Genomic DNA, 23,501 nt, shown 5'->3' on the forward strand with positions numbered 1-23,501 from the left:
TGCTTAACAGCACAATCCCGACTAGTTTGAGGTGACCACAGAAGCAAACAGGGGACCCCCCCACGCACAAAATTGTCTCCAAGTCCCTCCCTGCCCCCTTTGCTTGGGAAACAGCGACTTGCCTTGGGCTAGGGAGGGGGACAAATCTTGAGGCGCTCCACCTGTTTTGGCTCAGAGCCAAGGTGCTTGGGGGGGGGGGCGCAAAGTTGCTGTCAGCAGAGGAGGTTCTTTCCTGAAAAGGTCACGTCTCCCCCTCCCCTTTAATCCGCTTAGCCAGAGGGGAGCTGAGAGCCAGTCCATGTTTACCGGCCTGCTTAAGGCTGCCTGGAGCTTATCACTCCTGCCATCCCTGCGCCAATCAATACTTTTCATAATTCATTTCCCCCCCCCTCTCTCCTGCTTAACTCTGAAAGGGGAGCAGAGCTCCTTCCCCTCCCCAAAGAATCTGTCTCTCTTCCACACAATCTGAAGCCTTGGATTGATGCTGCCAGCCAGTGTGGGCAATACTGAGCTGAATGGACTCGTGGTCGGACTTAGTTTAAGGGAGGAGCCTCTGTTCCTAAGAGTGTTCCCTGCTGGGCAAGACCAAAGGAGGCCTGAGCAGCTCCACCTCTGCTTCCTCACACTGGGCAGCCAGAAACCCACAAGCCACAAAATCGTAAAATTGTGCAGGTAGAAGGGACCCAAATGCAGGAATCGCCGGCAAAAGGGAGCCCCCCTCCACTCCTGCTGTTTCCCCCAGCAACTGGTCTTCAGAGGTAGAGTGCCTCTGCAGGGGGAAGTTCCATCTCCTCTATCGCGACTCCTCGTAGCTCTTAACAGACTGTCCTCCTCATGTAATTTGCCTCAGGGAAAGAAGAGCGCAGGCTTTTCTTTTCAAAAGCAAGCTTGACCATTGGAACACGTGAAGTGATGACAGTGCCCTTAAGCATGGGCAGAGTGCCTTTCGCTTGCCACGGAGGAAGGGAAATGCAACCTGCCTACCTCCCCCACTCGATATTTATACAGCGTTATAGCATATTTATTTTCAGCAGCCCCAAAGAAGTGAAGAGAGGGACCCTTGAGAAAGAAGGGTGTGGGTGTGGGTGTCTTAGGGACCCCTTAACCCTGCGTGTGAACTTGTGGGGCAGAGGGAAATGTTGCTCTAAGGGGCAAGAAGCAGATTTGTGCAACGTGTTAACACCTTGCCAGAAATTCCAGGCCCTTGCCAAAGCGTTGACATGAGCCATATGGAATGATAAACAGAAGCTGTCACCCCCAGAGGAGACGCATGAGGGAGGGGGGCAGGGAGGAATCAATACTGGGTTATTTTATTTTCTCTCTCCTTTCTTTCCCTGTCTGATTTGACAAGGAATGAAGGGGGAGATCATATCGATATTCATCCAATCAACCGTGCCCCCCTCCTCCCTCCCCTCCCCAGGACTGTTCTGTATAGAAGATGCCAGCCCCGTCCCCCCGTCCCCCGCCCACCTCCCCAAAAGGCAGCTGCATGGCAACTCCTGCCCAGGATTGCTGTGGGTTGGATTTCGGAGAATTTGCACCAACTCTGCGCATGCAAAGGCGGCAGTTTGCAACTGGTTCTAAATAGGTTAAGGCAGGCATCCCCAAACTGCGGCCCTCCAAATGTTTTGGCCTACAACTCCCATGATCCCTAGCTAACAGGACCAGTGGTCAGGGATGATGGGAATTGTAGTCCAAAACATCTGGAGGGCCGAAGTTTGGGGATGCCTGGGTTAAGGCAACGTGGAGGTACAGAGGTGGTGAGGCAGCTTGGCCTGTTGAATTTCCACCTGCTGCTGAAGCACTGGGAGTGAGGGAGTCTCAAAGAGAGAGAAAAAGAGAGAGGGAAAGAGAGGCACCCTCCTCAGGTCAACCTCGCAGGAATAGGGTTGGGTGATATATCGATATATTGTCCAAAACCGGTTTGAAGTCCATATCGTGATAACGATTTCATACTTTTTGACCTCGCAATACATTGTGAATCATGAGGTGTGTGTGTGTGCTGTGCAAAAATCACAATATGGGGAAAACCGTGAAGCCAGCCAATGCCTCTACATAGCTCCATCCTTATTTCAGACATTGTGATATGTCGGTATATCGCGATGTTTAACTGGTGATATATCGCAATGTTGAAAACCAGATATCACCCAGCCCTACCCAGGGGGCCTTTTGAGAACGGAAGAGATGGACAGGCAGGAAGTGTCAAATTTATTATAATTATTATTACACCTTTGAGTCCAGTTCTTGATACAAATATACACACGTTTCGGGAAGGCCTGCAATCGGAGGAAGAAGCCCCAGCGCACACACCCCCTCCCAGAAGGCATGTCCAAGGAGAAGGAGGGGGGGCTCCGGACAAAACCTCAGCGGGCCGCTTCTCTTCATATCTCAAGCCCACCCCATGAAAACACACAGAATCCCACTTGAGCTGGGGGGAGGTCACTGGAAGGCCACAGCTGAGGGCTTGTGCAGGGGGGGGGGTGTCCACGGAGGAGATGGTTCTGCAAAGACAAAGACATAGGTTGGAGGCAAAGCGGCAGACCCTTCTGTCCATTCATTTCACCCGTGTTCACTCATGAGATGGTGCCAACTGCTTTCTGCTTTCATTTGGGCACAAATTTGCATTTCGTCTTGGCGCAGGCACATCAAAAGACATTGATTTTTGGTGCATTTTGTTTTACAGTGGTTCTCAAACGCCTTGGTACTCAAACAACTTGGAACCCAAACACTGCAAACCCAGAAGTAAGTGCTCCGGTTTGTGAACTTTTTTCCGGAAGCTGAACATACTCAGTTTTGAGTGCCACAATTTTCTGTTTTGAGTGTTACACTTGCAATTTATTTTGCGTTTTCGTTTTTGTGGTTCTTTTCTTTTCTTTTCGCTTTTGTGACTGTGTGGAACCCAGTTCAGCTACTGATTGATTGATTGTGTGACTGCAGTACATTGTTTATTGCTTTCGTTTTATGGATCAACGGTCTCGTTAGATAGTAAAACTCATGTTAAATTGCTGTTTTAGGGGTTTTTAAAAGTCTGGAATGGATTAATCCATTTCGCATTACTTTCTATGGGAAAGCGCGCCTTGGTTTTGGAAATCTTTGGTTTTGGAATGGACTTCTGGAATGGATTAAGTTCAAGAACCAAGGTACCACTGTACTTATTTAAAGAGTTTTGTGTGTGTGTGTGTGTGTGTGTGTGTGTGTGTGTGTGTGTGTGTGTGTTTGCAAACATCAAGCATGCCATTGCCTCTGCCTTGCTTCTAAGTTGCCCCACTCCAAGGAAGGGAGAGACTGCGTTTGCTATTGGAGCGATGCCCAACTCCTTCTAGGACCTTTTGGCCCCCGGTTCTCATCAGCACCAACTAGGATGGCCGATGGCTGAAGGATCGAGCAAGCTGTATTGTCCATCAATAGCTGGAAAGGGAGATGCATGGTCCACATTCCTGGGCTCCACTCCCAAAGGTGGGCCATGCAGAGGAAACAGCCATGAAACAGCCACAGCTCAGAGCCAGGGCAAAACACTGTGGGGCCCTTTTCCTCCTAGCAGCCCCTTCTCCGCCCCTTTCACCCCCAGGACCAGAATGGGAAGCCAAGAACCCTCAGCCATCCTCACCTGACATGCCAGCCCTCCAGGCTGCCCCCTCTGGCATCGGCCTCATAGGTGGACGTCAAAGACCCCGTCCTCCACCGCTTGCGTGTCCTCTTCCTGGATATCTGAAAGGAGATCCGAAGGAGGATGGGGGCTTAATTGAAAGGCACTTTCACTGGGCTCCTTGAATTACACCCCCCAGCAATGTGTACCCCATATATAGACCCACTCGACTGCTCTATTGCAGGAGCCATGTAACACCCGTTCCGCATTTGCAAGGCTTTTAATGTGGCAGCAGCACCCACAGACTGGAACTCCCTGCTGTCGTGGTTTGGCTGGATGCCGAGGAGCGCTGGGAGGGCCAGCTGGGGAATACCCAGGGGAAGAAGGCTCCGAGCCCGGGGAGCGGCAGTGGGACGATGATGAGTGTCAGAGGGGGAGGAAGCTGAAGAGGCAACAGAGTTTGGTGAGCAGGAAGAGAAGACTAGAAGCAGTGGCAGGAGAGGATGGCCGGGAGACGAGGCCGGCTGCTGAGGAATCTAGGGAGTCTCCCCCTCCTGTTGTGACCAGCTCCCCTCCCCACAGAACCTGCAGAGGTGTGAAGAGGGCAGAGCAATGAGAGACAAGACAAAGGAGCCTGAGGCTGCTGGGGGAGGAACTGGGGGAGGAGTCTTAGAGAAGCAGCAGGAAGGCAGGGACCTTCAGTTCTTGCAAAGGCCTCATTGGGGCAAGAGCTACTGGGAAGAGTCGCTGTGATCTGAACCGCTTTGGTTTCTTTGACTAAAGAGTTAACTTCACTGGCATCTTGTGAGCTATTGCTGACTTTCTCCCATCTCCAGCCTTGACACCTGCCTATTGATATCCCCATACTCTTTTGGGCGCCAGCTAGAGACACTTTTCTTTAGACAAGCCCATCCAGATATTTAGAAAACCGACGCAAGTTTTAATCTGTTTTTAGTCTACTGTTGCTTTAACTTTCCAAAAGTCTCGAATTTTTAATTCTTCCTTTAGATAACTTAAGCAATTTTATTTTATGTAAACTGATTCAATGACTTTAAAAAAATATATATCAAGGGGTATATATTCATCAGCCATGAATTCAACAGCTGCAGAAAGAGACAGCCACCTTCTTCCTTTCCTTCTCCCCCTGGATCAGCGCAGAGCAGCCACTGCCAAACTAATCTCAAACTCCTGGGTTGCGAAGCAGGCAGAGGACGCCAGGGGGAGATGCTCCTCCACAATCCAGCCACTGCAAGGTGCTACAGGGAGAGAGAAACAGCTGGTGTTTTGCAGGGTGGAGAGGGGCTTCACACTCAGATATTGCGAAGGGGCTATTTAACCGAACTCATGAGACTGACATATTTCTTTCATTTCATTTCACACAATTCACATGCTGCTCGATTGTAATGAAACCCCGGAAGCGGTTTACGAAAATGTTTGCACTGTGGTTCCTCCCTGCCCCTGCCCCTCCACCCGAGAAGTGCTGCATTTTGCCACATCACACTGCTTCTATTTTCTACAGAAGTTGAAAATAGCAGCCCAGAGAACTGAAATCTCTCCCGCACTGCACCGCACCACAACCCACAGGGATGTAGGAAGCAGCTGTCTTGTATCGTAGGCAGGTCCGTCTATCTCAGTATTGTCTACACTGACTGGCAGCTCCAGGGTCTCAGGTGACAGCCTTTTCCCAGCCCTGACTGAAGATTGCTGCCACTGGGATCTTCCATGCACAAAGTGAGTGCTTTACTACTGAGCCACGAAGTCCCCCGAACCTAGCCCTGACCTACAAAAGAAAGCCCTCCTTCATTCAGCGTGTAGCTAAACTATGGAACTCACTGCCACAGGAGGCAGTGATTACCACCAACATAGGTAAAGGGTAAAGGGACCCCTGACCATTAGGTCCAGTCGTGACCGACTCTGGGGTTGCGGCACTCATCTCGCTTTATTGGCCGAGGGAGCCAGCGTACAGCTTCCAGGTCATGTGGCCGGCATGACAAAGCTGCTTCTGGCGAACCAGAGCAGCACACAGAAATGCTGTTTACCTTCCCACTGGAGCGGTACCTATTTATCTACTTGCACTTGACGTGCTTTCGAACTGCTAGGTTGGCAGGAGCAGGGACCGAGCAACAAGAGCTCACCCCATCACGGGGATTTGAACTGCCGACTTTCCCACAGCACCACCTGGTCCCAACATAAGACACCATTAAAAGAGGATTAGGCAAACTGATGGGAGAACAAGGCTATCAATGACTGCTGGCCATGATGCCTGTGCTGTGCCTCCATGGTCGGAGGAAGCAAGGCTTCTGAATACCAGTTGGAATAATAGAATCATAGAGTTGGAAGGGATCCCAAGGGTCATCCAGTCCAACCTTCTGCAACAGAGGAATAAGTTGCTGGAAACCACAGGAGGGGAGAGGGCTCTTGTGCTCGGGTTCTGCTTATTGGTTTTCCATTGGGGCACCTGGTTGGCCCCTCTTGAGAACAGGATGCTGGACTAAATGGGCCATTGGCTTGGTCCAGAAGGCTGCCCTTACGGTCTCACAAAGATGGCCTCTTCCCAAAGTGAAAACACACAGAGTGAGCGAGGGGTGGATGTGACCTAGGCAGGAAGCCCGTCCGAGAGTTATTGTCAGCCAGAAGTGAACATGGCAGGAAGCCAGGCTGGGCTGAACCGTTATCGGAGAGGGAAGTGGGTTTCCGGTCCAGGGCGAGGCTCAGCGGGTGGGGAAAGAAGGAGGGGCAAGTGGGCTTGCGAGAAAAAGAACTAGGGATGCAAAGATAAAGAGAAAAATAAGAGGAGCTGGGGACAACAACAGTAGAATGTTTCCGGGAGAGGAAGGAGGAAGGGCAAGCGGGTCCATGTGCTAATGTGCTGACAATTGAAAACAAGCAGATTCAAGCTACAAACCCCTATAATAATTATTATTATTTATTTATACCCCCCCCCCCCGCCCATCTGGCTGGGTTTCCCCAGCCACTCTGGGCAGCTCCCAACAGAATATTAAGAACCTGATAAAACATCAAATATTAAAAACTTCCCTAAACAAGACTGCTTTCAGGTGTCTTGTATAAGTCAGATACAGTGGTACCTTGGGTTACAAACGCTTCAGGTTACAGACTCCGCTAACCCAGAAATAATACCTCGGGTTAAGAACTTTGCTTCAGGATGAGAACAGAAATCGTGCTCCGGCGGCACGGCAGCAGCAGGAGGCCCCATTAGCTAAAGTGGTGCTTCAGGTTAAGAACAGTTTCAGGTTAAGAACGGACCTCCGGAACGAACTAAGTTCTTAACCAGAGGTACCACTGTAGTTGTTTATTTCCTTGTCATCAGATAGGAGGGCGTCCACAGGGCGGGCACCGCTAACTAGAAGGCCCTCTGCCTGGTTCCCTGTAATGTCACTTCTCGCAGTGAGGGAACCGCCAGAAGGCCCTTGGAGCTGGACTTCAGTGTCCAGGCTGAACAATGGGGGTGGAGACGCTTCTTCAGGTATACTGTCTAGCGAATGACTGCTCTGCATTTTAAGCTGCTGCCAGCCAGTGCGGAAACTATACTGTGCTACATGGACCAGGTGTCTGACTTGGTCTTCCGCCATATCCCAAGCCTTTCTAGCTCAAAACAGTTGGCAGCCCACACTGGACGGCAGCATCTCTCCTCCTCCATCTCAAACAGGCGTCTGTCCCAGCCTGGCTTGGAGGTGACAGAGACTGAACCCGGCTGGGACCTTCTGAAAGCAAAGCAGTCGCTTTGCTGCCGAGCTAGAGCCTCTCTATGTCTCTCCCCTGCGTCGGCCATGGCAGCCAAAGGAGCCTCCATGCTTCAAGAGAGTCTACCCCTATGTGCCAGATGTTGGAGACAGGCCTCGGTTTTCTAAACGTATGAGCTTTCTCTGGGCAAGACGGACCCCGCCTGATCCAATTTGCGCCATGGCACAGCAAGAGGGTCTCCAAAAAGGAGGGTGGAAAGGCAATGTTCATTCTTGGCCACCACCACCACCCCAACTGTGGAGGGGGGGGGAGAGAGAAAGACTGTGTGCAGGAGGCTCTCCATACCTGTATGCCGCAGAGATGCTGCCCGCCCAGGCCGGGGCAAGGAGAAGCTGAAGGAGCGGGCAGGTAGAGAAGCAGGGCCATCCAGACTGACGCTTTTGGTACGTTTGCGGCACTCGACAGAGAGGAGCTCCCGGCACTGCTTGTGGCAGCTCACCCCGCAGGCTGGAGGGGGTACACGAAGGAAGCCAGAGTGAGGCACAGACCCCTCTTGCAGGGCAAGGGTGGCAGCTGCCTCTCCTCCACAGACATCAATGGTCAGTGCTTGCAGCCCTGTCCAGATTACGGACATGCAAGGACTGGATTTCTGCAAAACAAGCTCTCCAGGTGGAGGCAAAGGGGAGTGGCCCATTCCCTTGGGAGAAGTGGGCCAAGGCAAAAAAGTGGGTGGGGCACCCCTCTCCGCCCCTCCAGCAACACACACCTCTGGCTCTTCCTCTCATGCAAACCCTACTTCACCTTCATTCATTCCTCTCTGCCTTTCACTCATTCATGCCCCATCCATCCAATTCCTCTGTCCAGCCTGGGGGTGGTGACACACCTGGGGAGGCCAAGGTGCCCCCCCCAAAAGGCCATTGGTTGCTAACCTGTCCTGCAAAAGTTCAGGTGACTAGAAAATATATTCTCAGGCAGGGAAGCTCTGGCTCTGATCCAGTGGCGAGCACTCTGTACATGCTCAGAGGAAGACCAATTTTTCCTACCTGCCATCGAAAACAAGCTCTAGTGCTAAGCCTTGACTGAAATTTGGCCCTGCTTCACAAAGGTCTAGGGAAACTCCCCACCCCAAGGATAACCATGAAGTCTATTGCCCCTGCCCCAAACACTTTTCACCCATCTCTCCTGCTGCAACTTACCCCGACATTTTAGTCCTTGCTTGTAGAGTCCAAGGATCTGGAGAGGGAGGAGGGAGGAAAAAAAAAGTCCCGTTCAGGTCACTTAAGGTTCAGATGACCAAAAAGAAACCCCGTTCACCGCACACACAGTCTTCCAATTAATTCCTTCTCTCGCCTTTCAATTCCTTAGAGAAGATGGATTAAACTGAGTGGCTGGCTCTAAAGAAAGCAAATTAGACCCAAAACTATTTATGGAGCAAATGTTGTTGGTAAAAGAGTGCCACAAGTTTCGGACTACACAGGTCACCTGGGCAGCAGTATAAGAGGTCTGTGCAACTCAAAAGCTTGCAAACACGCACGACTGGGGGGGGGGAGAGAGAGAGAGGTGAAAACCCTGAAAGGTAGTTGAAGGGCAGCAGAGTCTTTTGAACCTCAAGACTCTTCTTCTTCAGCTGCAGCCCTCAAACCAAAATCTGCAGCCTGTTTTTACAAATCTGCATCAAGATGATGATAAAAATCTCGACCCTCAGATGCCTCAAAACAAGGCAATCACAGTAATAAAATGGCAACAATCTTTATAATGGGGAAGACTGCCATGGCATGATAAGGGAATCCTGTTTCGCTTTGAGAGCACCAGTGGTGTAGTGATTAGAGTGTCTGCCACCTGAGAGAGATGAGGGTTCAAATCTCCACTTGGCCATGAGATTCATGTGGTGATTCTGAGGCCAGTCCCTGCCTCTTGGCCTAACCTCCCTTGCAGGGGGCTGTTGTTTGGGAGTGTGGGGGGTGGGTTAAATGAGGAAGGGGAGAAGCACGGACAACACCTTTAGCTCCGTGGAGGATTCTTCAGCTGCAACTCCTGCACTGCAGGGGGCTGGTCTAGATGACCCTTGGGGTCCCTTTCCCCTGCAGAATCCTATGATTCGCTCACCAGGCCTTTGCAGTGGCGACATGCCACGGGGCGCAGGAATGTGGTCTCGTGGAAGCTGTGGATGAAGCCCATCTTGCCGTTGAGATCTGTGCTGGACTTCATGAAGTAGGAGATCATCTCTTCCCGACTGATGCAGCCGTCCCTGTGGGCCAGCAGAGAAGAAAGCGCATTTGATTGGGGCCAAGGCTCGTCTGTAGAACCCAAGCCCTAGACTGAGAGGCGTCTCTGTGCTGTGTGTGTGTGTGTGTGTGTGTGTGTGTGTGTGTGTGTGTGAGAGAGAGAGAGAGAGAGAGAGAGAGAGAGAGAGAGAGAGAGAGAGAGAGAGAGAGAGAGAGATATGCTACAAGCCGGCCAGCCGGCCCACTTCCATCACACCTGATCCAGCAGACTCTTCTTACAAGATTTCTTTTATTTCATAAAATCCATAAACGCCTCGATAGGTTTTAAACACCTCAAAATCCAGGAGTGCTCCTGGATTCCAAATTGTCACAAGAATCTCTAATGACTCCTGTAGCCAAGACTGGCAAGTCTGGTTCACCAGCAATGGCTGTTCCTGGACGGGGACATCCTGGCTTCACTTGTCAGAGAGAGAGAAGGCGTGGGGCAGGGCAAAAGGTGAGAGGGCCCTAGGCACTTTGTAGTCTAGACCCCCACCCACCCCCACATACAAATTAATGTTGAGGGGATGCAGCCTTCAACAGAAAAGAGGAGATCTCCACGCCCTTAGATTAGGGCTCGTCAACATTTCTGTTTGCCCCATCATTCCCCACCCCAGCCCTGGGAAAACCTGTGCTTTAGTGCTGAATTGGAACAAAGAGGTTTTCCACGGATTGCTGTTTGTTCTGATTCAGCACTAAAGAGCAAGTTTTTCATGGGGAAGCGGCAGGCCAAAGGCAAAAACGCTCAGACCCTTGCTTGGAAAGCACCTTAGAACGCAGGGTTATAACTAGGAGGGAGGACCAGAGTTCAATTCCCCATTCCAGCCAGCGATTCACAGAGTGGCCCATAGAAGCCAGTCACATTCTTTCAGCCTCACCTACCTCGTAGGGTTGTTGTGAGGACAAAGGGGAAGGGTGGGAGAGACCCAGGTGCTTTGTTTTGAAAGGGAGGCCAGTAAGGCAGCAAGCAGACAAATAAATGACCCAAGCGTTGCCCCAATTTAGCTCAGCTCTGTCACTGCCAGACCACCCTTAAACTATTGCTTGTCTTAGCACAGGGAGTGAGGGGGGAGCTATTTTCCCTCCCCAACCCTGAGAGCAGCCACAGATCAGACCCACATCCCAGAAAGGGGGTGCCCCTCTCTGTTTGGAAAATAAGCCCCAACTGCACAAGGGGGTGGGGTGGATTCACAGGTGGGGAAGTAGAGGGGGGCCATGTCTTTAGGTGTCCCTGGGGACACATATAAGGCAACCTTTGAACACAAAGGCTGTGGAGAGGCAGCCAGTATCCCTGCCACGCCTCGCCCCTCCCAGTTCCCACACACCGAGAGGCAGGGTGGAGGCAGCCCCGGAAACCACAGAGATTCAGAGAGTGAGTGAGGAAAGGTCCCCCACGTCACACGCTCTTCTGCACACACACATGCGCACACACATGTTAGTTTTGGGGTAGAGGTGGTTGTAGCAAAGCAGAGCAGGCAAGAGAGTCAGGTCACCAAATAAGGAGCGATGTGGGTGTTTGGGGCCTGGAAGGAGGACTCTGGGGCTGTCGTAGTTTTGAGTCGCTCAGTCCCAGAGGAAGCTCGCAGGGTGGGCTGAGAGCCAGGGTGCCTTGGTCCTCTCCCAAGGAAGAGAGGCAGCCTCCAACTCTGCCAGAAGGAACATGCAATTCACCCCCATGTCTCTCTCTTCACTCCCTGCCCCGCAACAAACACACACACACACACACAAAAAAAAAATTCAAGTGGTATCAAGATTCGTTTTGCAAAGTAGAATCTGATCACAAAGCAGAAAAGTGTATGTGTGTGGAGAGAGAGAGGGAGAGAGGGGGGGGGAAAGAGGTGTAAGAACACACTTCAGGAAAAAACAGCTCAAGCTTTCAAACAGCCCTCCTGCTTCTTCAAAACCATTTTGCAAGGATGAACTTCTGTGTCCATCCACAGCAGCAAAAACAAGAAAGAGGTTTGTGCAAAAGGCTAACAGGTTTATTTTGACAACCAGCGCTGAAGCGGGTTTCCAGTTCCTTATTTGCACAAAAGTTCAACTTGGGTCAGAAAACTATTTTTTTCTAAAGAGAGCTAAAAGTTTATCTTCCCCTGAAACTTCAAAACCAGCTTTCCTCTATCCCGCCTTCTCTCTCTGTGACCAGGGGGTACAATCTCCTGCAAGATCTACAGTCATTTTCTCCAATCAAAACTGTTACGTTTGCACAACTCGGAGAAAGGCGTGACCCAAACGGCAAAACCAAACCAGGAGTTCGAGTTGTGCGCCCCATAAGCAGCTTGGAGCCATCCCAATGATACACTGCACGGGGTTGGACTAAATGACCCTTGGTGTCCCTTCCAGCTCTACGATTCTACGATACACCCACACCCAGAAGCAGGTCTGGGTCGGGTGCCTTTTTACATAGGACACAAACCACAATAATTACGGCTACAAGCATATCTGATGGAGCGGACTGTGGTCCAACCGTCTGCCGCAGGCAACCTGTTAATCTTTAAAGGTGACACACAAGCCTCTTAACTTGGCTGCGTTCATCTCTCGCTCTCCTAAATTACTCCTCTCCTCAAGACTTCAGAGTGGCTCCTTCTCAAACTCCACAGGCAGGAAAGTGGCAGGACAAGGAAATAAAACCACGACTTGAAATCACGGGACAAACGGAAATGTGGATGGACCCTTGGAGGCCTGCATCCATTTCTGAAAAATATTGTTTCTCAAACTGAACTCAGCAACTCAAATGCCCAAGTTCTGAGTTTCAATGGTAATGCCATGGTTAAGCTTTTGCATTTTTGATGCAAGCCACTTTGGGTGCTTCTAAACTGAAACAGAAAGATGGGGTGAATAATAATTAAGAAAAAAAGGTAATTTATTTATTTAGTAACCTATTAACCACATGACCTGGAAGCTGTACGCCAGCTCCCTCAGACAATAACGCGAGATGAGCGCCGCAACCCCAGAGTCGGTCACGACTGGACCTAATGGTCAGAGGTCCCTTTACCTTTAACCTAGTAATTAATATATAAGAAACGAAAAAACAGGACAGGCAGGGATGACATCTGGGGCGGGATGGAAGTTGTTCGAGCCTCAGGCTGGTTTGAACCTCCCTGAGGGGCAACTCACTGATTCTCATCCAGGTCTCCAAATTTGCACAGGTACGGGAAGTTATTCCGGATGATCTTGAACTCTTCTTGGGAAATGTGCCCGTCTCCATCCACATCGAAGTTCCTGAAGACGGACTGAAAGAAAGATGGGGTAAGTTGGAAGCAAGACATCACTGATGTGTAGCCAATATAATCACCCACACTGCCCCCTGTAAATCCCTGGCTATGTTTCTGCTCCTCATCCTTCACCCTTGGATGACAAGGGAGTCTAAGGAGTTTGCAGAGAAGCCTAATAATAATAATAATAATAATAATAATAATAATAATAATAATAATAGTTGTTGTTGTTTAGTCGTTTAGTCGTGTGCGACTCTTCGTGACCCCCTATTATTTATTATTATAAATAATAATAATAATTTATTATTTATACCCCTGCCCATCTGGCTGGGTTTCCCAGCCACTCTGGGCAGCTTCCAACAGACATTAAAATACGGTACAATAATCTATTGACCATTAAAAGCTTCCCTAAATAGGGCTGCCTTCAGATGTCTCCTAAAAGTCTGATAGTTGTTTTTCTCTTTGACATCTGGGGGGGGCGTTCCACAGGGCGGGTGCCACTACCGAGAAGGCCCTCTGCCTGGTTCCCTGTAACTTGGCTTCTCACAGCAAGGGAACCGCCAGAAGGCCCTCGGCACTGGACCTCAGTGTCCGAGCAGAACGATGGGGGTGGAGACGCTCCTTCAGGTATACTGGACCGAGGCCATTTAGGGCTTTAAAGGTCAGCACCAACACTTTGAATTGTGCTCGGAAACGTACTGGGAGCCAAATGAATTAGTTGCATCTGTCTTCACGGCGGAAGATAGAGGGCAAATCCCTGTGCCCAAAATGATTTTCACAGGAAGGGAATGTGAAGACCTGAGTTAAATAGCAATGGCATGAGACAACGTTCGAGGCCTTGGGGACGAGATAAATAAAAATCACTGGATCTGGGTAACATCCCCACACAAGCCCTCGAAGAACTCAAATGTGAAATTGCTCAACTTTTAACAAAAAAAAGTCCCTACGATGAGCCTCCAGACCTGGGGAGCCTCTAATGTATTATCTGGGACTCAAAAAATAAAACGTTTTAAGTGTGCTGTAAAATGCATTATACAAATGTGACACTAGGTGGCAATGGTGAGCTATGGCAAATTCAATATATATTTTTTTCAATTTTTTTTTTTAAAAAAAGCATTTTCACAATGCTTTTTTTATATGTGTCTAGATTCCTCCTGGATGTAACCATCACCAGGGTCTTCCTCTGCACACCCCTCCCTCCCTCTGCTACTCCCCACCCACCCCAACTCCTACCTCAACCATCTTCTCAATGTGCTTCCGCACAATCGCCTGGTCCGGTTTGGGTTTGGGCACTGATGCCCACTCCTCAATGACCACGGGCTGGGGTGGGGGGGTGGAGGACGTGGGGCTGGAAGGCTGTGGGAGAAGGAGAAGGTGAAACTATTCATTCATTCAAAATATTTCTCGGCTGCAATAATAATAATAATAATAATAATAATAATAATAATAATAATAATTTATTACTTATACCCCACCCATCTGGCCGGGTCCTCCCCCACCACCACTCTGGGTGGGCGGCTTCCAACACACATTAAAATACTGTACATTATTCCCCCAAGATAGCTTACATACTTTAAAAAAAAACCAAACCACCCTACAATATCCCATTCTCCAGAAATTTAGCCATTTTAAAAATAGCAGTTTCACAATCCAGAAACACACTTGTACAGAAGGAGTTTAAAAACAGTAGAGAAATGCCACTTGAAAAAAACAGCCAGGAGATAAACCACGAAAACTCAGGAATGCAGCTCAGCACAAAAAGCAGAACAAAATAAAAAGAGCCCCATAGCTGGGGATCAGGTCAATGCCTTTCTAAGCCCAACATCCTGTTCTCATAGTGGCCAACCAGATGCCTCTTCTGGGAAACCCACAAGCAGGATCTGAGCACAAGAGCCCTCTCCCTTCCCGGGGTCCCAGCAGCTGCAATTCAGAAGCACTGCTGTCTCCCACTGTGGCAGCAAAAAAAAAAAAGCCATCAAGGTTAGTAGCTGCCGATAGCCTCCAAATCTGCCCAATCCTCTTTTAAAGCCATCCAAGTTGGTGGTCATCACTGCGTCCTGTGGCAGTGAGTTCCGCAGTGTAACTGTGTGCTCTGCGAAGAAGTCCTGTCTTTTCTCTCTCTCCCAAACCTTCTAATATTCAGCTTCATTGGAAGCCCACGAGTTCTAGGGTTATGAGACAGGGAGAAATAACTTTTCTCTGTCCACTTTCCCCCTGCCCTGGATGATTTTCTAAACTTCTACTGTGCCCACCTCTTACCTGCCTTTTCACTAAATCTGCAGGGGCCATATGTGCTGCATTAAGAGGCGGCTGGCGCTGGGGTGGAGCACAGTTGAAAAGTTGCAGAAGGGACACGACTGCCCCATGTTTGCCTTCTTTATATTTCCTCCAAGGAGTTAAGAGAGACCTGCTTTTATCCTCATTGCACACCTGGAACAAGGTGAGGTGGGGAGATGGAGGATGCCCATCCACCCACCTCTGGCCCCACTTCAAGGAGCTGCCCTTGAAGAACCCGGGTGCCCCACACCCTTCAGCAACTGCCCCACCCTGGTTCCCCTGCTTGCCAACCAGCTCCTTGGGCCCTAGTGCTCTGGCCAAGCGACACCCCCCTTTGGGCAGCCCCCTGACCACCCCTTCTGGGCAGCACCCCTGGGGCTGCCCCACCACCAATAGGCCAGCTGGTGGGAGGGAGGGACAGAGCGATCTCCCACACGCTCCCCTTGTTTTCTGCTTCTGCAGCATTCCACGATTTTTAGGGCACAAACTTTTGTACTAGCGTTATTTTTTCACGAAATGCACAATGCTTTTTTTGCATTTCTCCCCCGAAACATTAACCGTCTCCTGAAAGACTATAATTCGGATGAACTATAATGCCGTGTTTCTCCGAAAATAAGACACCGTCTTATATTTATTTTTCCTCAAAAACACACACTATGGCTTATTTTCAAGGGATGTCTTATTTTTTAGCTCCTCCTCCTGCCGCGGCCGGCATTGCTGCTGCGCCTATCACTACTGTATGTCTTATTTTCGGGGTATGGCTTATATTCCTTGAATGCTTAAAAATCCTGCTATGGCTTATTTTATGACTACATCTTAAAATAGGGGAAGCAGGGTATGCAGTTGATTAAGATATTTAATGGATCCACAGAGAGGAGAAGTCCTAAGATTTGGAAGAATCTTTTTTCATTCCAAAATCTAACTGTGTTAATTGAGCGATTTATTTTGTAAAATAATACAAATTATTTCTAACCCCCCCCCCCAAAAAAAAACCCTTCTCCTGCATTTTTACCTAAAACGCAACACTTTGCATCTTCTGAGCAAGAGCTATATTGCTCAATTTGGAGAAGAGCGGAAAAGCAAAGGGATAAAGGGCTTCAAATCTGCATGTCAGTCCACAGGAAGTGCAAAGCCAGGTTTGGTTTGCTTAAAAGTGCAGATGGGACAGTATTTTTTCAAGAGCTGTCGGTGGGAGTGGGGGGAGGCGGGGGCAGAAGGAGAAGCAGCAGCAGAGCTCGATCGCAAACATACAGTTGTATCCGGTGGCTTCTGTTCCCTGACCACAGGAAATGGGTCCCCAAGGGAGGAAGCCTGGGATAGGCTGGGAAGGATGGTTACATTCAGGCCCCAACACCATCCCGGCATTAACACACACTAACACACACACACACACACACACACACACACACACACACCATACCCCAGGAGGCAGTGGTGGCCACCATAGAACTGCAGAGTTGGAAGGGACTCCAAGGACCCATCTAGTCCAACCCCCTGCAATGCAGGAATAGTTTACCCAACGTGGGTCTCGAACTCACCGCCCTGAGCTTAAGAGTCTCATGCTCTAGTGACTGAGCTATCCCAGTTGCACTTGGATGGCTTTAAAAACAGGATTAGATAAATTCATGGAAAGAGTTATTGATAGCTGCTAGCCATGACGGCTCTGCTTTGCCTTTGTAGTTGGAGGTTGTGGTGCCTCTGAATGCCAATTGCTGGAAATGGCAGGAGGGGAGAGGGCTCTTGTGCCCAAGTCCTGCTATGCCAGTTTCCCATTAGGCCCTCTGGCTGGCTGCTGTGAGAACAGGCTACTGGACCACGTGGGCCACTAGCCTCATCCAGCAGGACTCTTCTGATGTCCTGGTGTTCTTACTCCACTCAGAATAATATTTATTTATTCATTCATTCATTCATTCATTCATTCATTCATTCATTCATTCATCCCCCAGCCACTTCCAACAGAAAAGTAAAATAAAATAATCTATTAAACATTAAAAGCCTGCCTAAACAGGGCTGCCTTCAGATGTCTTCTAAAAGTCTGGTAGTTGTTTTTCTCTTTGACATCTGGTGGGAGGGCGTTCCACAGAGCAGGTGCCACTACCGTACTGAGAAGGCCCTCTGCCAACTTGGCTTCTCGCAATGAGGGAACCGCCAGAAGGCCCTCGGTGCTGGACCTCAGCGTCCGGGCAGAACGATGGGGGTGGAGACGCTCCTTCAGGTATACTGGACCGAGGCCGTTTAGGGCTTTAAAGGTCAGCACCAATACTTTGATTTGTGCTCGGAAAAGCACTGGGAGCCAATGTAGATCTTTCAAGACCGGTGTTATGTGGTCTCCGCAGCCGCTCCCAGTCACCAGTCTAGCTGCCGCATTCTGGATTAGTTGTAGTGATCCAGAAGTGATCCTTATGGCCACTTGGCACATCTGGGGCTGGAAAGTTGTCCAGGGATGAGCGCCAAAAATCTGAACATTATAAAGAGGGTAGAGGAATTCCTTCTGGGTTGCTATTGAGAAAGTGATGGATGGTTGATGAAGGACCCTGTGTGAGAGGCAGAGAAGGGAACATCTTCTAGGGTGAGACAAGAGTTAAGATTGACCTGAAAACACCAAAGTTAGATGATCCTCAAGGCCCCTTCCAACTCTACAATTCTGTGGTTCTATGACTTTGCATTTTCTTTTCTCTCTTTTTCTCGTTTAGATCAGTTTGGTTTTTTATCGTACTGTATTATGACAAAGCTTCGATTTTTTAAAAAAATATGGAAAAAAGAGAGGGTAGAAGAATTCCTTTTGGGGTGGGTGTGAGGCAGAAGGACAAAGAGGGAACCCAGGTTTTGAACCTGGGCTCAATCACCCCGAACTTGCTTTCAGGGTCAGGCTGACACCTCTGAGCATGTGCAGAGTCAGGCAACAGCCCTTGAGCACCCAACCCCTCCCCACCCCAGAAGCAATCCTTTGCAAGGCATTACCCGCTAGAGAAAGGAGGGCAGAGACAGGATAGGGCAGTCGCAAAAAGCTTTACCTGAACGTAACAGTGGCTGTTCAGAGTTGGGCTTTGGGGAGAAATAATTCTAACAAGGCTGGAATATTCAGCTGAGGTCTCTTAGGGAAATTAAAGAGCAGGAATCTTGTGCAAAGTTAATTGTCTGAATGTGCTTAACATGCACAGGGTTTGGGGGGGGCTGGATATGCAAATAGCAGCCTTGGAATCGAGGAGTTTAACTCCCTGAAGGTGCTAGTTGCATCTCAAGGGAAAATTCCTTGGGAGCTGCTGCAGCCTCTGTTGGAAATGCAAAGGCAAGGTTTGGATAGGCAGCTATTGGCAGGGAGAGAACAAGCAAGGGTGCTCAGGTTTTCTTTTGCTTTTGTGCCTAGTTGGGCCCTCCTAGAGTTTGGAAGGTGGCTCCCTCTGCTCCTTCCCTGGCCTTAGCAGGTAAAGAAGTTTGGGAGGAATTAAAGAAGGCCTTTCCTGCAGGGGGCAAGCAGAAATAAGAAGAGGTGTTTGACAGCGGAACGGACAACCTAGGAAGGGGGTGGACTCTCCTTCACTGGTGGTTTTAAGCTACAGTCAGATGGGCATCTGTTAAGGACTCTTTAGCAGTGACTCCTGCATTGCAGGGGTTGGACTAGATGGCTCTCATGGTCCCGCCCAACTCTGCGATTCTATGATCCTGTGCCTTTAAGTGCTTTGTAATTCTCTCACTGCCCCTGTCACAGCAGTTTCTGCTCTTCCCCCTTCCTCTCTCCAGATGTCAAAGCCATTTGCAATGCTCATGTCATGCTCGCCTCCCAAGGAGGCCAGAGGGGGGTCACTCAGGGTCACACCGGGGATAGAAGGCGCTGCCTTGTCCTGAGCCATCGACCAATGACCTGCCCAGCCCAGCAGCGACTTCCCTGCTCTTCCTCTTTTTCCTAATACAGTAGTCTCTATTTATGCATTCTCAGTAGTAAATATAGAGGGAAGGTCTAATTCGAAGCAGCTCCCTCTTCCCCTCTGCCTCCTCCCCCATTCATTCCATTCCCCAGTGGGGGGTTTTCTGGGGAGACGCAGGGGTATGCATACCCCTAAACATTTTGTGAATCTGAGTTTGGCCTCATTGAGGGGCAGTATTTCAATATGTCATGCTGGCCACATGACCCGGAAGCTGTCTGCGGACAAACGCCGGCTCCCTCGGCTTATACAGCGAGATGAGCGCCACAACCCCAGAGTCAGACATGACTGGACCTGATGGTCAGGGGCCCCTTTACCTTTACCTTTACCTTTATTTCAATATGAGTATGAAAACGAGAGTACCTCTAAACATTTTTAAAGGGGGAAAAAGCACTCCGTATAATACACACACACACACACACACACACACACACACACACACACACACACATCACAACGGTCTGCTGCTCTAATCAGCTGGGCTTCTGAGGCCAAGGAGGCTCTTCCCAAGAATTTATTCCCTGACTCTGAAATTGAGATCCTGGGGGATGAACCTGCAGCCACCTGAATGCAATGGCTCCACCATGGAGATATGATCCCAAGGCCACAAGCTCAGACCCAAAAAAGGAAAGATTGTGGGGTTTCACAGGTTCTCGCCTGGGCATGATCCACACCTCCCTCCCTCCCTCTCTCCCTTTCTCACTCACATACACCCATCCCTGATTGATTGATTGATTGATAGCAATTACATACCACACCCTTTTCTCCAGACAGCTCAAGGTAGCAGCGTACATGGTTCTCCCCTCTCTCCTCATTTAATCCCCCAAACAACAAGCCTGCAAGGCAGGGTTAGGCCGAGATGCAGCGACTGGCCGCCAAGGTCACCCAGTGAGCCTCATGGCCGAGTGGGGAATTTGAACCCTGGTCTCCCAGGTCCTGGTCTGACACTCTAAGCACTGCACCACATTGTCTCTCAGCTGGCAGTTAGGTGGCAAGGGGGTGAGGGAAACACACACACACACACACACACACACACACACACACACTAGGGCTGCTTTGAGTCGGGCCCCATCCCGATCCTGCCACTATCATCAGGGGCTTACCGTGGATTTGTTCCGGGGCTCCCGCTGCAGAGAGAGCTGGTAGATCTCCTCTTCTGTCTGGTACTGATCCAGGGAGACCTGAGGCACACACAAAGCAAAATCAGAGCTTGAGACTTGCTGTTTCCAGTATTAGAGTTGTCCCCCTTTTGTGTAGAAAATATTCTGTTTGGCGGCTGACCTCAGTCCAGTCCACAACTAGCCTTGAAAGTGCCACAAGATTTTCTGCTTCTCCCTTTCCTGCTAGATCTGTTACAATCTTTCTCCAAAAACATCTAACTGCAAGGATGGGATCCCCACTGCTCAATAGAGACCCCCCCCCCTCATTAAATGGGTATTTAAGTCCAGGGTGCTTCAGGGGCCACCTGAATCCTTATATCCCAGCTCAGTTATCTGCAGGAGATCATCTGAGATCATCTGCAGGAGCATCACTGATCGTTCCCTGAGTTGGTGAGGCTCATCAGACAACAACGAGAAAAAGAGCCTTTTGTACCACCAGACCAGACCAGTGGAACTCTCTGCCACTGGAGATTCAGCAGGTTCCTTCTGTTTCAACCTTTTAAATGCCAGCAGAAAACTTTTCTGGGCTTTTCTGGCCAGGCCCATGCAGGTAATTAAGAACATATTCTCCCACAATGGCTAACTGAAGTCTCTTTTTAACTTTCCTACAGTTTTATTGTATGGTCATCTAGCCCAACCCCCTGCAATGCAGGAATCTTTCACCCAACGTGGGACTCGAACCCATGACTCTAAGATTAAGGGTCTCATGCTCTACCAACAGAGCTATAATAAATAAATAAACTTCATCGAGGAAGTTGTGTAGGCCTCCATCCTGTTGCCTCAAATGCAACTTAGCTGCATTGCAAAGGGAGACCCAGAGGTCACCGCAAGCAATCTGCATCGCCCCCAAAATTGTGGGATGTAACATCACAAAAGCAGTCAAATACAACATTTCCTGTTTGCCCAGAGTGGACACACAGGGGAATGTTGCTCCAGCCAGGAGGACTTCCTGTCACACCTCGTCTGAAGCATCCTCCCCCTGTGTGACCAGATAGATGGGCATGACCCTGGCAGACCCCATAAAAGGGCTGGTCACGCAGCAATCTTCCCTTCTCTCCTGATGCTCTCACTTTCTTGACTATCTTGATGCTTTTGCTGTGTGCTTGTTTCTCAGCCAGCAGCACAAGAGGATGAATCCACACCTTTCTCTGTAACTAAAAGCTAAAGCCTGCCTTCAGGATCATTCTGTGAACTGAATGTAAGTCAGGCTTCCTCAACCTCGGCCCTCCAGATGTTTTGAGACTACAATTCCCATCATCCCTGACCCCTGGGTCCTGCTAGCTAGGGATCATGGGAGTTGTAGGCCAAAAACATCTGGAGGGCCGAGGTTGAGGAAGTCTGGTGTAAGTAAAACTTATCATTACTTTTAAAGAAGACTGCTGTGTCATTATTGTTTTTAAGAGGGAACTAAAGGGGATTTTCCTGCCAACCTAGCAGTTCGCAAGCACATCAAAGTGCAAGTAGATAAATAGGTACCACTCCGGCGGGAAGGTAAACGGTGTTTCTGAGCGCTGCTCTGGTTCACCAGTAGTGGCTTAGTCATGCTGGCCATGTGACCCGGAAGCTGTACACCAGCTCCCTCAGCCAGTAAAGTGAGATGAGAGCTACAACACCAGAGTTGTCCGTGACTGGACCTAATGGTCAGGGGTCCCTTTACCTTTACCCTTTAAAGGGGATTTACCAGGAACAAATTCAATCTGGAAAAGCCAGACTGGATTGCTTAACTCAAGAGATTCAAACGAATCTACCAACTAGCTTCCTGCTACGTACGAGAGAATGTGCCCTGCTACCAGCTCACTAGCGTGAGTGAGGAACGATCATATTTAATCAATATATCCTCTCCTACGATCTTCGACATTCCCACAAAAATGGCCAAGTGTCTTGAAATCTGAAGTGGGGCAGGGAAGAGATTGATGGGAAGGAGCAACCTCTAAGCGCTGGCATTCCAGGACCCCTCCAGGACTGGAAACTGGGGGGGGGGGACAGACGACACCCAGCTTACCATGAGCAGGTTGAGGAGGTCAGGGTTGGCCTCGAAGGGCGGGCGGATGCTCTGAACCATGGCCAGCTCACTGAGGATGCTGAACAGCTGCTGCATCTTGTTCCCGTTGAGGCACTTGTGCGCCCGGTCCAGCCAGTCAGGGAGGGCCACGTGGACGGCCACCAGGTCCTTGAGGTGGACCCCCAGGATGGGGAACTTAAAGCCCACGCACTCGGCAAAGCGCCGCCGGTAACGGCTGTAGTTCCCCACGGACGTCAGCAATTCCGTCAGGGACTCCCAGACCTGAGCGGGACAAGGGGAAGCAAAGAGGTGGGTGCGAAGGATGTGGAGGGGGCAGCCCTGCCTCCGGAGAAGCCCATCTCTTCCCATGAGGGCTAGCCACTTGCTTCTTCCAAATGGTTGCTATTCAACCAACATACGGGCCAATGTAGATAAGGAAAGTCAGAGGAAATGCCAGAGGCGTGGAGCTCTGAGGTCGTACCAGGGCAGGATGGTCCAACTTTTCTTACCAAGGGGACTGCAAGCAGGGGCGTACCCAGGATCAAAACTGGGGGGCAGGGGAGGGGCCAAGGCAGGGAGGGGAGGGGCCACAAAGTGGGGATGTGGGCGGGGCTACGGAGCCCAGGTGAAATTGACTCCGGTCTCACCTAGGCACTGTGAAGCTTTTTGCAGTCGGAGGCGCCGGGGCTCCGCTGACAGCGCGCAGCCAGGGCGCTCGCTCTGATCCGCCGGGCTGCCCCCGGTGCACTATGGCCAGGACCCCGGCGGAATGCGCCCTCCAGCTTCCCATCACGCTCTCTGGTTTCCCACCGCGCTTGGCCTTGCCGGAGGGCACAACGGGGAGCTGGAGGGAGGGCGCGGCGCGGTGGGCGGGAATGCCGAACTCGTGCTCCGCCAGGCTGTGCTCCGCCTCCGCCTCTGCCCACCAACCCCGCCGGCAGCGCTGCTCCCGCCCACAGCTGCACCAGCCCTGCTTCTAGGGGGGCAGCTGCCCCCCTGCCCCGCGCTGGGTACGCCCATGCCTGCAAGAGTACTTCAACATGGAACCTACGCACTGTGGGGGTGGAGTGAGATTCTCCACCCCTAGCTCTTGTGCTTCCTTCCCAAAGCCAAGTGGTGCTGTGGGCTTTGGGAAGGATGCAGGAGGCTCTGGCAGGGTCCTAGAGCCTTCCCACCTCCTCCTCCTGAAAGCTGGGAAAGCACTAACTAGGCTTTGGGAAGGAGACAGGAGGACTCTAGGACCCGGCCAGAGCCCTCACGCCTCCTTCCCAAAGCTTGGCTGACCCAGCCCCACAAATGAAAGATAAGGGTGTCTTTGCACCAGAGGGGTGGGAGACAGAGTGGCAGGTCTTTAGGCAGCCCCACCCACAGA

At 50.4% G+C, this 23,501-nt stretch overlaps 1 protein-coding gene across 2 annotated transcripts in view; it reads right to left on the bottom strand.

Moving 5' to 3' along the window:
• Nucleotides 1–2,129: 2,129 nt before the first annotated feature.
• RASGRP2 (RAS guanyl releasing protein 2) overlaps nucleotides 2,130–23,501 on the bottom strand; it is a 38,997-nt gene continuing 17,625 nt past the window's right edge. For both annotated transcript variants that reach the window (XM_035098948.2, XM_035098947.2), the window contains exons 9-17: nucleotides 22,130–22,411; nucleotides 20,071–20,148; nucleotides 14,001–14,123; nucleotides 12,670–12,785; nucleotides 9,395–9,536; nucleotides 8,485–8,521; nucleotides 7,634–7,795; nucleotides 3,608–3,708; nucleotides 2,130–2,501 (exon numbers count right to left, since the gene is read on the bottom strand). In XM_035098948.2, the coding sequence (XP_034954839.1) occupies nucleotides 3,650–3,708; nucleotides 7,634–7,795; nucleotides 8,485–8,521; nucleotides 9,395–9,536; nucleotides 12,670–12,785; nucleotides 14,001–14,123; nucleotides 20,071–20,148; nucleotides 22,130–22,411 (999 nt within the window). In that variant the 3' untranslated portion in view covers nucleotides 2,130–2,501; nucleotides 3,608–3,649. The remainder of the gene's footprint in view (nucleotides 2,502–3,607; nucleotides 3,709–7,633; nucleotides 7,796–8,484; nucleotides 8,522–9,394; nucleotides 9,537–12,669; nucleotides 12,786–14,000; nucleotides 14,124–20,070; nucleotides 20,149–22,129; nucleotides 22,412–23,501) is intronic.

The sequence above is a fragment of the Zootoca vivipara genome, chromosome 17 (assembly GCF_963506605.1).
Source record: "Zootoca vivipara chromosome 17, rZooViv1.1, whole genome shotgun sequence".
In the NCBI taxonomy this organism is placed as follows: Eukaryota; Metazoa; Chordata; class Lepidosauria; order Squamata; family Lacertidae; genus Zootoca; species Zootoca vivipara.